This window comes from Symsagittifera roscoffensis, chromosome 4 (genome assembly GCF_963678635.1).
Source record: "Symsagittifera roscoffensis chromosome 4, txSymRosc1.1, whole genome shotgun sequence".
Taxonomy (NCBI): Eukaryota; Metazoa; Xenacoelomorpha; order Acoela; family Convolutidae; genus Symsagittifera; species Symsagittifera roscoffensis.
The window spans coordinates 70680619-70697683 of NC_087065.1; the positions used below are offsets into that span (position 1 = coordinate 70680619).

Sequence of the window (17065 nt, forward strand, 5' to 3'; positions counted from 1 at the left end):
ATATACGATTTTTGTACAAACTTATATATAATACACAGAAGCGAAGCTGAACTTCGCACCACTTGCGATACAACACAAACTTTTCCAAATTTTTCTAGTCTCGATAAAAGACAACTAGGGGCCCAGCTAAAACTGGAGGTACTTATTTGATTTTTTTGTTTTTGCTATACTGATGCGCGACAAAATGCGTCATTTCAAAAATTGGACTTGGCCCATAACCCTAGCTGTTTCTTAGAAACATTAAAATTTTCGCAAAGCCATGACAATTATCTTACGAAAAAGAAAGAGTCGCTGCTTCTGCAAGAAAAATTATTGCACCCGGTTCTTTTGATTGAACTTTTCATCTCAGTTTTGATAGGGTATTGTTAAGAAAATTCTAAGAAAAGTTTCTAAGAAAGACGTTAAAAAGTTCAAATATTTGACTTTCCGAAATCTTAAAACTTTACACTTAAGCTTCGAACTGGCGCAGTAGTTTTCGAGTAAAGTCAAAAAAATTCCAAAACACGGCTTTGACTCTTTCGAAAGCCATATTTTTATCTAAATGGAATTCAGCGTAGCCGATTAGAAAATTAGACTTTCAACCTGCAGTTTCGATTAAACCTATGATATCAGCTTTGGCAGGATAGTTACCAAGAAAAGTCTACAATACGGTCTACAAATCAAAAAAATTTGACATTTCCGAGGATTAAAGCTTTTTGTGTAGAAAAAATTTGAGCCTAATAGCTTGGGCAGAAAATATTCACACAACCTATAATTTAGATTGGGCCCAAAAAACTTGGAAGGTAGTCCAGTCAAAAAGTTTCAAAAAACGGTCAAAAAATCAAAACTCCGACGATCCCGAGGGCCATAACTTCTTGTGTAAAAGTTTGGACGTATTCGCTTATGCAAAGAAGCTTCCCATAAACCTTTCTTTAGAATGAACCCAAAATCTCAGATATGGAAGGGTAGTTTTCGAGAAAATTTAAAAAAAATTTCCAATAACGATCAAAAAATCAAAATTTGACTATTCCAAGGCCCATAACTTTAGGTGTTAATCTTTTTTGCGTAGCCGCTCAGGCAGGGGAGGTTTCCAACAACCGTTCTACTCATTGAAATCAAAATCTCAGATTTGGGAGGGTAATTTTTGAGAAAACAGAAAAACCCATGGGTCAAACATTAACCCACCAACTTTTTCGAGGGCTGTAGACAAGGGGCAAAATAAACAGAGACTAGTGGAGTGTGCAGACACACAGGAGTAAACGGTTACGGTTCTTCCATTGATAACTTTTTTTTAAAATTGGTAGAATAGTTTTTCAGAAAAACTTAAATTTTTGCAGAAAGTAAAAAAAAATTCCTAAGCGTTTCAAAACTAAATAAAACAAAGCCCAATCCCATACATTTTCATAATACCTGTTTTTATTAAATAGAAAATCTAGGCAAACCTGCCAAGCAAGAAATTTGAATTGTCTATAAGCAACGGAACAAAACAAACTAAGCGGAAACAAAGCCGACGATCTTTGAGCAGACACCAGTTGAGCCAAAAAAAATTGAAACTTTAAAAAATTTCAAGTCGCTCCTGAAACTGCAAGGAACGTGGTACCATGATATTTGCTTACAGCCCAAGAAAAATACTTGATTTGCCTACTAAGACGAAAGTCAGAAAAATCAATTTTTACCGAAAAAAAAAACGTTTTCAATTGCATATAGAGTGAAAAAAAACAACAAGGTCCGGCCGGGATTCGAACCCCAGACCTTGGGATGCAAAGACGATGGCTTTAGCACTAGGCCAAGTGCAAAAGAACCTATCGGCTGGTAACATTCAATAATAAAGCAAGTGCAAAAATTGTAAGAAAAGTTGTTTACATGCTAAAAAGTCTAGTTCCCGATTACAAGACACTTGCTTTCGCAAGAGAAAAAATACTTACTTACAGCGATCACTTGATATGACATGCAACCCAAAAACATCACATTTATTTTCGACTAGTTACGATGCATGTGTACTTATTTGCGGCTCGTTTATACTTTAAGGCGTCTAATTCAGTCCAAACAAGATAAACCGGTTGAGAGCGAAAAGAACCATATAGTGATAACCCAAATACGGATATCATATCACTGAACTTAAATCTGTTTAAAGAGTAAATTGTCACAGCCCAATTAGTCTCGCCGAAACAAAGAACTTAATGACCGCTTCGATAGAAAGACCTCTAGTCGTATTAGGACGCCGACTATTCCGACAAGTGAAACTGTTTCTCGACTGAATCATTCTTACAACAACTAAAATACGGTACAATAGCTCACGGTTCTATCTGAATTGTGTTATCTGACCTAGCTCATGAATTTGGTCACATCAAGAAATAATCAAAGCCAAAACTTTTTTCTTACCAGATAGAAAAACTAATACGCGGGTAAAAACTTATGAAACAGAATAAACTTTCGAAAAGTCGAAACTGAGATAAAACCTGAGATGAAACTTGAGTATAGAACAAAAAAAGAAACGAAAATTTTGGATGCTTTTTAGCATTTTCCAATATTTAGCAAGTAACTTTGAAAAAACATGATAATATCCCGTTCAACATTTCTGAAATTTAATCAAGTTGAATCAAAATTTGATTGGCAAAAATTTTCATGACTCAACAATTACAATTTTTAAAAAACGTGAACAAGTTAAACAGGTTACATCAGTTTTAACGCGTGAACAAATTAATTTTTAAAATATAGCGCTGATAAAATCTGAAAAACAATTGATTCCAATCAAACGCTTGAAATCAACTGTTAATCGGCAGTATTTCATTACTTGAGACTAAAATTTGAGTACTAAAAGCAACACTTGTGTACTTGAGATACGACAGGGCGCCTGGTAACTTTATTATCAGTAATCAAGAAAAGTTTTAATTTTAAACGAATGTCCAATGACGAAACTTAAAGTAAGCTGAACCAAAAAATTAAAATTACAAACAGATTTTTAAGATAAGACGGGCTGACAAACCAAACCTGGGCTAAATTTAGGATTCTTTTACCAAAAACCAAATATATTCACTTCATTCCATCAATTAAAAAAAATAACTTCTTACTAGGTTCTACTATAGTTTCATTTAACTAGAAATACCTTCGCACCCTTATAGATTTGAAAGAAATATAGGTGATCAGATTATTATAAAATTATTGAATAAACAAAAATATTTGAATAAATTTCAGAAAATTATAATTTCAGTGAATAAATTTCTTATGAACTACCATATTGAGAAAGTAGCATTGATTGGATGAATACTTGAGTTTTGAAAACCAACGGGAGATAATTTGTTGAGCTCCAAAGAAAAACATAATTTTCACAGAACATCAAAAACCACTTTGTCATACCGTAATATTCACGTGTGAGCTTTCATAAAGTTAATGAAGCTTTTGCTTTCACTAGATTTAAACTTGCTGCACTTTTATTTAGTTCAAAAAATATTTCACTGTTGTTTTCTTAGGCAAGGAAGGGAATAATAATAATAATAATAATAACCTTTGAAATGCACAAAAGCTAGAACGGCGAAAAGCTTGAAAGACAAAAAAGCTAAAAAATTTATTAAAAAATAACAGTGAAAGGAGAGTGGGAGCGTAGTAGCACAGGGCTTGAATTAGTCTGCCTTGGAAATAAGTCTATAAAATCAGACCAATTTTCTCAAAAACTTCACCGATTTTGCTTTTGGGAACAAAATCACATTTTAGAAGGATTCAACATGATACCAAACTTAACTGTGCAAAATTTTTCAAAAGTCCCTAAAATACGGCGGAAAAACCCACCCTACGCCATAGTTTTCTTCCAGTATAAAAAATCATGACCGAGAACTCGGTCTTGTTCTCATCAAAACACTCTAAAGATATCAACCAACATTTTATTCAAGTATTTCAATTCAAGTAACTGTATCCACCAAATTTAAAAGCAACTTAATTGCTAAAGAGGAAAATTACATCAGTTGATTGTAAAACAAATCGGCAAAGAAATTTTGATCATATAATTTCTCACATTTAAATTACATATTCTGAGCACACCGAAATACAGCATTATCAAGCTTAATTGTTTCGGTCCCTGAATGCGAGAAAAAAAATTATCCGAAAGCGTGTAACAATTTTATACAAGACAGTTCATTCAAAGTATTGAAAGTACAATAGTACACAGAAACCCAAGCAAAGTATCCATTTTTTAATCAGAAAGTGTGATTATAGTTATTGTTCCGACTTTCGATACGAAAGTAACGGAATATTTGTGCTCGGGGTGAGTTTTTTTTTCTTCAGACAAATTTCGACTTTTTGACAAGCCATTTTTGACGGAATTTCTTATATCATTCATATCTTATATTTTTTATATCATTCAAAAGGTATTGTTGTCCTGAGCTCAAATTTGAAAAGATTTTTCACCTGTGATCATTTTTCGTAAAGTTATGGGGGTTTAAAGATTGCCATTTTGGCCAATTTGGGACAATTAACGCGCAATATATTTCGCGCTATTAACGCGTAAGCGGAGATTTAATCTGTCTTAAAATCGTTCCAAATTGGTTGAAAGAATCTTATTTGCCATAATTGATTTGTTACAAGGAGCGAAATTTATCCTTTTGTACTTAATATGGCGTGTGGGGGGATGATTTTCATTAAAAAATTTCAAATTTAAGAAAAAAAAATTTCAATTTATTTTGATAGATTTAATTTTTTGATGTTATTACTGCTCCATAAAACCTTAAAAGGCAGTCGGAACATTCAGGGCTTCGCCTTGATACGAGCAGTCTTGTTGGTCTTTGAAAAGGAATAATTGAAAACCATTTGAGTTTTACAGCGCTTGAATCTTTTGGTAACTTGTGGTTCATCGGAACTTGGATAATAAATGGATTAAAAACGTAGAATGATTCATTAACTTTTTTATGTTAAGTTATGTTTTTTATCTCAGAACATTATGGATAGACTCTAAGTGGACACATCTTCTGACCTTCGTATATCCTCTCCATATTCATGTTGATTTGTTTATTTATGAAAAATACTTTTGAATTTATTTTTCATTTGATGAATGTAATGATTTAATATATGGAGAAATAAATTCTTTCTTTCTTTACAACTATTTTTTTTGGAATAACTTCATAGACGATAACTTTATGCCAAACCGAAAAAATGAGTAACTGGATCTTGATATACTAAGATCTAAAACATCTGGAAAAAAAACGGCAACACAGCTAAATCTAAGTCAATTAACATGAGCAGCCGCATATTTTTCTAATTAAATTTATAATTGCAAAAACTGATAGTATAAAAAATTGTGACCTTTTTCCAGTGTCTGTTGTGATTTTTTCTGAAACCCGATTTACGAAAGCATGAACAAAATGACCTTCGTAGTTCTAAACTGCACCAACACTTGTAAATGTGAGACGTTTATTGCAGTCATTAACACCACCCCTCACGGCAAAGTACTATTTTACGTGAGGAGCAAAGAATTGGGAAACTTAAGAGCAAAAAAAATTTAAAATGTTTTTTTTTCGAAGAGAAACCACGTGCACAGCTCGAATTAATTTTTGTTGCTGAAAAAAGACGGGGAACGGTCTGGTAACAGCAGTTATATGCGTTTCAGCTGTTATCATAGCAAAGAAAAATTAAAGATCAATTGACCTCTGGCGGAGGTCAAACACTCTGTGCTGTCCGGCTAGCTTCTCAATGTGCGTCTCATGCTTTGCCATCTGTTCAGCCACACATGTCTCTATGATCCTCTCTCTTTCTTCGTGGTAGCGACGCTGCTGCTCCAAAACAGGCTCCATACAAATCAGTTGTAATCAGTCTATGAACTAATTAACTCAACACAGCAATCTGAAATTACACATAACAAAACAATTCAAAAGAGAAAAGGCAGAGTTTCATCCCAAACATCAGCTTCATCTGAAAACTCATCTAAGTAACTATTTGAATAGAAAAACTGAAAAAAGTCACATGGCATAAACTCATCACAATTTAAAATCAGTTTGAAATCAGAATTCAATTTCGACTCACAAGTGATAGTGCAGATCCTATTTAATCTAAGAACAGACAGCATTTACGACAGATTCCGCCGCTTTCATTTCACATTTGAGTCAAAAAGTTATTAAAATATCAATAAGGAAAAGAAAAAACATTTATCAATCGAGATAATAAGCTTGACCGCTCTGTCAGTTTATCCATAAAACACCATAAAAACTATCATAAATTGGGTAACTAAATATTTGCAATTTTTGAGGTTTCCAAAGTTGGCACAAACTTCACAGTCGAAAACAAATATTCAAACAATTTTTTTTCGGCCGGTCGTACCTTATAAGCGAAAGCAATCAAGAATTTCAAAAGCTGCAAAAAAGCGAATCAAAAATGCATGAAATATCGAAATTTTGCAAAAAAAAAACACTATACTCTATACTTGTTGCTTCAATTAACGAAATTTCTCACGCTTACGAAGAAGGTAACGGACTATAAATGTTTTTATTTTGGCTAATTTTCCGGTGATCAAAAAAATCATTTCTGCCCAATTATTTGTACGACTAAAACGAAAAGCAATGAAAACACATGAGCGAATAGTAATAATGTCTTTGAAAGCGGTGACAGCAAAATAGATTTTAAAAAGAGATGTCAATACTCTGCTCTGAATAAGGTAGATCAATACAGAGAGTTAACTGGGTTGAATAAATCACCATTACCCAATTAATGGAGCATTACAGTAATTAAGTTCGTCCTTTACATTAAAACATAGCCAACCGTAGCTACCGCTTTTCAATCGATTACTACAAAGTCAATGGAGTTAAAGAACTTCGGCACCGTTTTTAAAAAATCGTTTTTCACTTTTTTTGACCTTAACTAAAATGTTTAATCGCATCAAATTAAATTTGACACATACAAAAAGGGGAGTAAAAACCAACAATTCTGTAAGTTCCAAAAATGAGGATTAAAGTTGAAATACAAAAATCTAATCAATAGACTAGATGTAGATTTTTTTATGGGGGGGGGGGGGGGGGGGGGGCGGTTTTTCAAAAAATTTCGAAAATTTTGCCTACTTTTTTTAGGTCGAACTATTTCATTTTCTGAGCTCTCCGGGAAATACTACACGGAACCTTATTTTGTCAAAAAAAAAATTGCTCCACAGGCAAATAAAAAAAAACAGGTTAGAAAGGCGTTTTTAAGCACTTTTTTGGAAAATTTTGACCAAAAAATTAGGTTTGTTTGGCGTCCAGAATTGAGGGGGGAGGGGGGGGGGTGTCGGCTTCCTCGGCACGGTACTGGCAGCTTCATATCGACAGTTTGCAAAAATTAAAGAGCAATTTCACGCAGTAGCGACTTATTGTGTTTCAAAGTGGCTCGGAATATCAAGCTAGAAGAACGATTACGATGCAGCGTCCCTGCAGCTGCAAGTATAAACATTCGTGAAAAAAAATTTCCGCATTATCATAAAAAAACAGGTATCATTATCAACAATTTATACAGGGCTTTACCACAAACTAAAATGACCCCAAATTGTCGAACTGCTCATTCCAATTGATTGTTTTTCTGGAGGGAGACCCAAGAAATGAATTTTAAAAATTCTTAAGAACCATTTATCACACCCGGATCTTGCAGATTTTAGGAAACCTTCTACCGCAGCTGTACCCAACTCCACGCAAAATACATCGAACCCAGCATAATTGAACTAGGAATTTTCCTTGGTTTTCAAAACTCTATGAGATGATTTTTTTACTCTCACCCAAGGTAGGCGCAAAAAAACTTCTAAACGTGAAATAAAAAACCAAAAATTGCGCCAATCAACTTCACCTTCGCCTTGAAAAGACTAAGTTAACTCCATCTCTAGCGAAAACTATTCGATCTAGAATTATTTCATGCTGTTAATTTTTGAAATACGAGTTGAATAAAAAAAGGTTCGTTAAAAAGTTGATCATTTCTTTCAGAACTTCTATTAACGAGTTAAATTATTATTTAAACTGTTTAAAAATCTAACTGAACTACATCTGCATAGGAGAAAAGTTTCGCTTCTTTTTTTTCAAGCAATTTTAGCTAACTAAAAGCACTTTTACACCATTAGCAGCACATAACAATATTTTTATTAACAGAGTTCGGGCCACTTGAGTTTACTGAGTTAAGCTTCACTCCGTTAAGTTTAAAGACGTCACCATCGCTTCTTTAGAGGAAATCGCCATTTTGCGAGGCTGTTAACTAACTTGGCAACTTCAACACTAACTATCAATCAATTATTTATAATGTTTCTCCGCGAAACGTCTGTTCTGACATCAATTAAAAGGAAACGCAGCTCCTTTTAGCGTGGTAAGTCAGAATACCTTTATTTTTCAATTTAAACACAAGCTAAATTTATGGTTTTTGAGGAAAAGTGAAAAAAATTGGAGACTTTGAGTCTACATTTACCGTGTGAGGTTCTATCATTATTAGCTGCTTTATAATTACTGTCAACTTAACAATACAAACAAATTACACTTTATTTTTAAAATAAATCTGACTCCGCTGTTAATTGAAAACGTAGCCGTTTGTTTTAGCTACCACAAAGGACCCCTCCGTAAATACATCTACCCACGTCTTGTCCCCAATTTCAAACTAATTCCTCTTTTTAAAAAACAGTTGATTGAAAAGTTATAAACAAGCCAAGGCATTTTCTGACAATCAGTAGAGCTGCGTAATACTTTCAGTTGTTTAGAAGCTGAATGCTCATTACTGGTAATTGCAGTACGCTTGTCTTCAACTAGTCACGGACGGGCCAACAACAAAAACTACAATCATCATCATATCATTCAGTTCATATCTATACCATCGGGTAGAGGAAAAGAAACAAAACTAAATCAACGTAAGACCAAATCAACTTGGCCTATTCGGACTTTGAGAGCAAACAAAAATAAACCAAACTGACTTGCTTTGAGCGGAGTCACAGCGCTTGTCTAGCATAGCGGCGATTTGAATCCGAACCCGAGCTAATCGCAAAAATAACCTAAACACAATCCAATCAAGAAACGAATCGCCTAATCAACTAAACACCAAGCCAGCATATCATCATAACACACCTCTGTCCTCTATGCTCTCAGAATACATTACGGTGACCAAGTAAATATATAAAACCAGAAATCAAGTCAAGTCACAAACTAGAACTGTACTGTAGTAAACTATCTCTAGCTCGTTCGGCCATCACTTTTCTTTCTCAGTTGACTGAACGCGTTTGCTGTGTTGGTGTTCACATTTTACAACAGTGGTCGATGACTTCTTCAGGTAATTAAATCACATCTTCTTTCATATTTCGCATTTCTCTAACTCTCTCGCTTGCACCCTCCCCCCCAGTTACGAATCTCCCCCCTTTTGCACACGGGAGGGGGAATAGTTAAAGAGGTCCCATTTTTGTCTTCTATTCTGAGATGCTTCGTGGTCAAATGAAGAACTCGACTCGACAGGAATCTCTGTTTATAACTATTTACCCCCTTTTTAAAAAAAAAATAGCCTTCTCTCAATTTATGAGCTGGGGCTGGGCTGACGATATGTACACGTGCGTAAGGGGGGGGGGAGGCTCTATTCTGAAGGAACTTGGTTTCTAGGCACCATCTGATATCTTAAGACTTATTTTTTCTCTACCATAACATAGCAACTTAATTGATAATAACACGATTCGTTATTAGGTTTAAATACTCTTATGTGCTTTTCATTCGAATTTGTCTTACTGTCTAAAGGCCAATTTGTTGGAGTAAAAAGCATGATTCGCACTGTGTTAAAGTCTTTCATATTTTATGAAGCTTTTCATTTTTTGATTGTGGTATTATACAACTTATTTTAACATTTGAGCACAACTAAACTACACTCGTTTTTTTTTCTGTTTACAATCATAATTAAAGAAAAACTCAACCAAAAGCAGTTTCTTTATTTTCAATAATAATTGAAAAAAGTACATGCGCTTTCTTTAGTTTCAATCATAATTTTTACATAAGCAGATATAAAAATGCACACGAGAAAATCCGTCGGTCAATTTTTGACCTGTGTTGCCAGACCAAAAAATTTGAACAATTTTTATTTTTGAATAACGACTTGCAAAACTCTGTCGCTTAATTCGATCATAAAATCAACAACGCTGCACGAAAAAGGTAAGACGTCTAAATATAATCAATTGTGATCAAAAACGCGAAGCCGTTCAAAAAGGCGTTTTGGCATCAAACTTACCAAACCCAGCGGTCACCCAGTTTTTGATGCTTCTTCCAGAAACTTTCAGAAATAACATCGAAAATGGATTCTGTAGATTTTTCAGGAAAAATTTGCCACAAAATTTAGTGTCTTGCCCTAGTTTTTTTAACACGCACTGTTGTTCTAAAGGGATGAAAAAAACAACAATTCTTGAACAAAAAAAAATTTTCAAACGCAGTTTTTCTAAATGGATAAAAAAACTCAAGTGGATTGGTGCTGTTTTAGTCAGCCACTTGTTTCCAATTGTTGATTGAGAGGACATGGCTAGCAGAGAACTTCCACTGAGCCCGAGCTGTTAGTACTTTTCTTGAGCAGAACTGAAAAAAAAAGCAAAAAAAGAAATTTTTTTTCAAAGTTTTTCGGATAGAATAATTTCAAATTTACAATACTCGCAATCATTTGAAACTCGAATGGATTCTAGTTTCCCTTGCAAATTTCAATCCTCTAATTCGTGATTCCTTCTTAAAAACACTTTATGAATGATTGTATTCCCACTGCAAAAGAAAAAAAATTATACGAAACAATCAAATTTTTTTATCACCCAAGATAACATGTGATAGCAGTTCTTTTTTTTTTCATTTTTCATCTGTTTGAAATTTTGGCTGTGTTTAAGTGTGGTCGAACGAAGACAGTCAACTCGCTACTTCATTCGGAATTGCAGACAAGGAATTCTCGGGTGAGTACTTTTAAATATATTAATTCAAGATCAAGATTTTTCTCATTGACTGCAAAACTTATGACTGTGGAAAAAAATATATGACTTAAAGATCACATTTAACAACAAAATAAATAAAAAAAGTGGATCAAATTTCAAGATTAATAAAAATATTAGTTCAAAATAATTATATCAGAGAACTTTTTAATAATATATTTTCGACAGTTTTCTGATGCTTGTGGAAAAAAATATGGACTTGAAGTTCACATTTAACAACAAAAAAAAACTTAAAATGTGCATCACATTGCAAGAATAATGAAAAACATTAACTAAAATAATAATATCATAGAACTCTTTAATAATATATTTTCGACAGTTTTCTGACTATTAAAATCAATCACAAAAATTACTCAATTATAAAAACAAACAACAATCACCACATAAGCATTTATCTTTATCTACTTGACAAATATGAAAAATATCCTTTGAAAATATGGTTTCAATAATTCTTTCTTGGTCTCAAGAACAGTTTCTGATCTAACAGGTTTCAAACACCTACTACATCACAGTTTATTGATACAAAGGCAGAAACCAATAACCAAGAAGTACACTCACCGTGTCGCCAGTTTTCGGACTTAAATTTTTTCGCGAGAAGCGAACTCTGGCTGATTTTTGAGTCTGTCCTTGTTTTAGAGATACGATACTATACCGAAAAAGGGTTCAACGGTCCATTCAACTTCTCTTCTTTCGTAAGACAATCTCAGGATTTGAACAATAACAACCCAATTTTCGTGTACAACATGCAAATGCAACACAACAATGTCCAACAGTTGAATCACGTAGTTGGTATGCACTTAAAGACTAACGAGGTGATAAAGCCAGAGGATTACCATTACTGGTACGAGGAATACAGACGCTACGAGCAAAAACATAGTCCCCCCTGCCATCAAAGTCACCCCGGCGGAATCATGGAGTCCAATTTCGAGTTCTCCCCGAGCGAACAATCAGGTACACACTTTCATATGGCGAACACTGCCTACCAAGTTGTGAATACAGCAGCTCCCCCAGCTCACATGATTTCATCTCCACTTGAACACGTCATGGAAGCAGCACATGCTCTGGAATCGCCGGTGTTGTGTGCCAGTGATTCTGACAGCTCCCATGCATCTGTTCCATGGTCAGTTCCCGCCAGGGGAAGACAGCCAAAGAAGGACAGACCCAATAAAGGCACCAGTACGTACTGATCAACTTATCTTCAGGAACGCAAACTCATTAAAGAAAAACAGAATTTTCGCAATAATCTTGTCTCATATTCCCAAATATTAAACTCACATTTTAAAAGTGATAATGAAAAACGTTAATAATTCAGTTTTGATTGCAAATTACACCAACAGATGTTTGTGGAAATGATAAACGCTTTTTTTGCAGGAAATTTGAACACGGCCAAATTGTGGGAACTGCTTCTGTGGCTACTGTTGAACCAAAACAAGTACGGTCATATAATCAAGTGGGAGAGCCAGGGGTCCGGTATCTTCCACATCAGTGACAGCGACCTTCTGGAACAAGTGTACAACAACTACAAACAGTTCACCAAAAAGGGCGCCAACAAACAGATCAAACTTGGCAGCATCACGCGTGCACTGCGCCACTATTACGAGGACGGCGTGATCAAACCCGTGAACAAAAAGTACAAGTACATGTTCGGCCCTAACGCACAAGAGTGGCACCGAGGTGTGACACGACAAAACGCCGTGAAAAGTATCGAGGAATGGGAAAAAAGTCCCCTGGGAGCCATGTTCTAATGACAGAGATCCGAAGCATGAAATCTCCTGTCACAACTGAAAATACTGCTAGAAAAATAGCCCCTAATAAGACTACTAATTGCGTGAAAAGGTCGATAAATGACCTGCTTGGCAACTAGCTTACCCACCAAATTCACTACTAACCGCCTCTGCACTTCAAACTAACTAACTTAACACAGCTTAAACTTCTATCTGCGAGGTCAGAAATCTCTCTAAAAACAGAAAACTGTGTAAAAACACACAAATAATATAAAAGTTGCCTGATCCAATAATCCTTAGGATTGTGCTTTAAACTGATGGGAAAACCTATTAAATGAATGAAAGTAATATGTGATATGTTTTTGTCATCCATAGCTGTAGCTGTAGTATTGTGCATGCTAGCTGATTTTGAAAAATTGATTAAAATATTTGTAAATAGCTTAACTGATTGTTGTCATCACTATAACAACCATGTAAAATTATGTTTTATATCAAGTTTTTTGAATATATCTCAAAAAATAGAAATCATTCACCGAGCGCCACCGAAGGCGACAAACTTTGGGTCAAAAAACCTGTTCAGCCGAAAACAAAACTGTTGTCATAAAAATTTCAAAAGTTTTTACGACCCAACCAAACTGAAATCAGAAAATACTCTAGAAGTGAAGATCCTCTATAAGAGGAGATCGTCTAGAAGTGTGGACAAAGTTGTTTACGGGAAAAAAGTCTAGTACTCGATTGCAATACCCTTGCTTATCGCAAGGGTAATAAAGATGCTTCGCGGAAAAAAACTTTCTTCGTTAACAACCCGAAGTAAACTTGCTGATTGGAGAGAAAAGAAGACGCATAACTTGCGAACTGAAGATACTTTCACTGCTCAAATCCTTCATTTTGGATGAACCTTTAAATCTTAAATCTCATTCTAATCTATCTATTATTTAATTGGCCTTTCAAGGTACAAATGTTCAAGAACACCCCATGCAGAACTGTTTTCAACTTGTAAAACTCTGATTCCTGCAGTACAGACATTTAAAGTAGAACATACTACCATACATGCACAAATAAATAGTCGGCTATTTGGACTTCTCAAAGTCAAATGTCATTTCAAAATTTTAAGAAGTTCACTAAATTTGCTAAACACTTTCTCGCTCTGTTTACAAACTGTTTATGCGTTCGCTTAAATTGTTTAGTTGTTTAATTTAATTTTGATCGTGTGTAAAAAGAAAATTGTTGAAAAAAGCCTAGGTGAACCAAAATTTCCATATGCTTCGATAAATATAACTAGGGTCCCGGCCAAAGCTGAAGGTAGCTGTTTGATATTTTGGAATTTGGGATACTGATGTGGGATGAAATGAGTAACTTAAAAAATTGACTTTGCCCAAAAACATTAGGTGTTTCTACTATAATAAGAAAAAGCGAAAATTTTGAGATATTGAAATCTTCCCAAGACAACATATTTCTTGAGTCGCCGTTTCTATTGGAAAAATTTTTGCAACAGATTCTTTCGGTTGAACCCTTCATCTCAGATTTGACAGAGTAGTTTCTAAGAAAAGTCAAAAAGTTTCTTAAAAACCGTCAACCGAGAAGATAGTAGCCGCTTAAGCACATTCCCAAAACAGGGTTACTCGAACACTTAAGCTAAAAATTGGCAGGGAAGTTTTCAAGAAAACTCATGTTTCCAAAAACCGTGTGAAAAATCAAAAATCTGGCTTATGCGAAAGAGATTCACACAACCAGTTATTTCGATTAAACACGAAAAGCCAAATAAATTAAGAAAACGGTTAAAAAAACAAACCCTGACTTTTCCGAGAGCTATAACTTGTGTAAAAAACGAAGCGTAGTCGATTATGCAGAGAAGCTTATCACCACCCATTATTTCGATTGAACTCAAAATCGCAGATCTGGGAAGGTACTTTTCGAGAAAAATCAATACCTTTTTATAATAAGTTTTTTATAATAGACATATAAGTTTTCATAAGAGCCATAAGTTTTTTAAATAAAATTTAAGCGTAGAAGGGGAGCTTCATCCAAACGCCATTGAATTGAACCAAAAAAACTCAAACTTGCATGGTAAGCTATCGGGAAAACTCGGAAAGAAACGAAAAATGTTGAAAAATCAAACATTTGAATATTCCGAGGGCCATAGATTCTTGTGTAAAAAAACTTGGGCATAGCCGTTTACGCAGGAGAGCTTCACTTAACTCGTTTTAATCATTGAACCCAAATTCTGTGTAATTTTTGAGAAAACGAAAAAATAAGGGTCAAATATTAGCCCACAGACTTTTTCGAACGCTGCAGACAGTGGGGTAAGGTAAAAAGAAACTAAAGGATTATGCAGGCACACAGGGAAGTAGAAGGTATTTCCACTGATACTCTTTTCTTGGAAATAGATAGTTAAATTTTCGAAAAACAAATTTTCGCAAAAGGTGAAAAAAATTTCGAAAGCGTCTCCAAACATTAAAAAAAACCAATATCACACCTTTTCATAAAAACTGATTTTATCGAAAAAAATTCTCGCTCAAAATGCCATGCAAGACATTTGCATTATAAATTAGCTACATCACAAAACTTACGAAGCAGAAACAAAGCCGACACCAGTTGTGCCATAGAAAACTGATTGTAAGAAAAACAATAAAAAAAACTAATAGTCCCCCTAAGACTGCACCTCCACGATTTTTGCTTACAGCACTAAAAAAATCCGTGATGTGAAAGATCCTACGCCACAAGCAAGATCCTAGTCAGACAAAACATGAGCAGATAAACGAAAGTCCAATAATTCAACTTTTACAAGAAAAAAAACCCAATTTCATACACGTTAAAAAAACAAGGCCCTACCAGGATTCAAGCCCCAGACCTTAAACTGCAAACGCAACTGCATTACCTTCAAGTCAAGTTGAAAGGAACTTGGAAATTATTAGGTTTCAATAATAAAGCAAGTTAAATTTCTTTTAAGAAAAGTTGTTAACGGATAAAAGTCCAGCTCCCGATTACAAGACACTTGCTCTCGCAAGTGTGATTATTATCTGATCAATTGTGACTACAAAAGGAGCGATGATCAAAATAGGGAGGCAGCGAGCGCGTTTTTTAGCACATATTTATATACACAACTCAATGGGCGCGATAAGTACTCACATTATTCAAATCATAAACTGTTTTTGACTTTTAATTTTGATGGTTTGTGCACTAAGGGCGGTGGCAGTGAATGAGAGAGTAATTCATGTTTGAATAACGGAGACGGAAATTTTTTTATTAAAATTTTGTAAAACTTCTTACCTTAAATTATCCAAATTTCTTACTTTTACACACTCATTGAAGGCCAGAGATTACTAGAGGTCAATAAACTAAAAAACCTATTAGTTGAGTCACCAAGTCTTCCTTGGCCCGATGTGCAATAATAATTGAAGGTCATGAAACTGTCTGGCACCAAGTTTGTTATCTAACTTAACGTGCAATTATTTCAAGGTTTTGAACATGAATGATGCCTTAAAATGGTGAGTTAGGTTTTCTACACTGCTCATTAGAGGATTTCCCTTAATAGTTTAGAGCTATATCGCCCCATAGTTATAAAAAAAACACCGAAAAATGTTCGAGTTGTTTATTTGATATAATATAGGAAAAATTATGTTTCAGAAGAGAATGACAGCATCACTGTTATTTATGTTTTCGAAAAAGCTATTGAAGATATCTAAGGGTCATTCGACAGGGCAAAATTGGCATATAATTACAATGAGGCAAAGTTATTCCAACACAAAAATTGTAAGATTTAGCAAGATGCAAGTGACGCCGAGCACCCTGCATTTGACGAACTGCAACGCCCAAAATGTCCATAATTGACCTGATTTTATTGACACGGAGCGAGACCAAGAACAGAATGACAAAATGATGAGTTCAATGGTGGTACAGAAAGCGACAATTAAGAAGAGGCAAAAAACAAGAATCAGCCAGAATATCTGCACGCCGGAAGATAAATAAAACTAGATATCAGTACCAGAAGTATGAAACATGAAGAAAATCTCAAGAAAAGGGTAACCAAACAAACGTTTCACATATACGCTTTGAAGAATTGTCACGCAATTTCAAAACTTTTTCTCGAACGGAAACCCAAAGAATTGGACTCAAATAAGTTGAATGGAGACTGGTCAAAAGGCTGAAAGACTCGCCTGACCTCACCGAAAATTTTGTTGTGCCGCTCAAAGAAGCGGTTGACGGAGCTAGACTTGTTGTCGTCTCAATCATCGTCGGTGTCTGATAGCCTGTCTTTTGACGAAATCCCTGGCAGCTCAGAACTAAGATTCCGAAAATTGCGCCAAAATTGTATTTCGCTGTAGACTTTTTCCAGCTGTTTTTTTTTCTTTCCACAATTACATATATCCTCTAACAACGGTGACAGTGCTTCAATAGAAGGACTGCCCCCAATAGTTTTATTATATCCGAAATATCGCCTTTTTAATGG

The 17065-nt window shown here is 34.8% G+C and overlaps 2 protein-coding genes across 5 annotated transcripts in view; one reads left to right on the forward strand and one right to left on the reverse strand.

The window, feature by feature from the left end:
- The window catches only part of LOC134843775 (splicing factor 3A subunit 3-like), a 22663-nt gene extending 16859 nt beyond the window's left edge, over positions 1–5804 (reverse strand). Inside the window, exon 1 of the mRNA XM_063860046.1 lies at positions 5614–5804. Within this exon, the coding sequence (XP_063716116.1) occupies positions 5614–5759 (146 nt within the window). The 5' untranslated portion in view covers positions 5760–5804. The remainder of the gene's footprint in view (positions 1–5613) is intronic.
- LOC134843774 (ecdysone-induced protein 74EF-like) overlaps positions 1–13130 on the forward strand; it is a 13550-nt gene extending 420 nt beyond the window's left edge. The window contains exons 2-6 of one of the 4 annotated variants that reach the window (XM_063860044.1): positions 8660–9222; positions 10405–10473; positions 10793–10855; positions 11528–12067; positions 12263–13126. In XM_063860044.1, the coding sequence (XP_063716114.1) occupies positions 10440–10473; positions 10793–10855; positions 11528–12067; positions 12263–12636 (1011 nt within the window). In that variant the 5' untranslated portion in view covers positions 8660–9222; positions 10405–10439 and the 3' untranslated portion in view covers positions 12637–13126. Of the gene's footprint in view, positions 1–8377; positions 9223–9918; positions 10083–10404; positions 10474–10792; positions 10856–11527; positions 12068–12262 lie in introns of those variants that run through there. The other 3 variants (XM_063860043.1, XM_063860042.1, XM_063860045.1) reach the window with 3 other exon arrangements.
- Positions 13131–17065: the final 3935 nt, after the last annotated feature.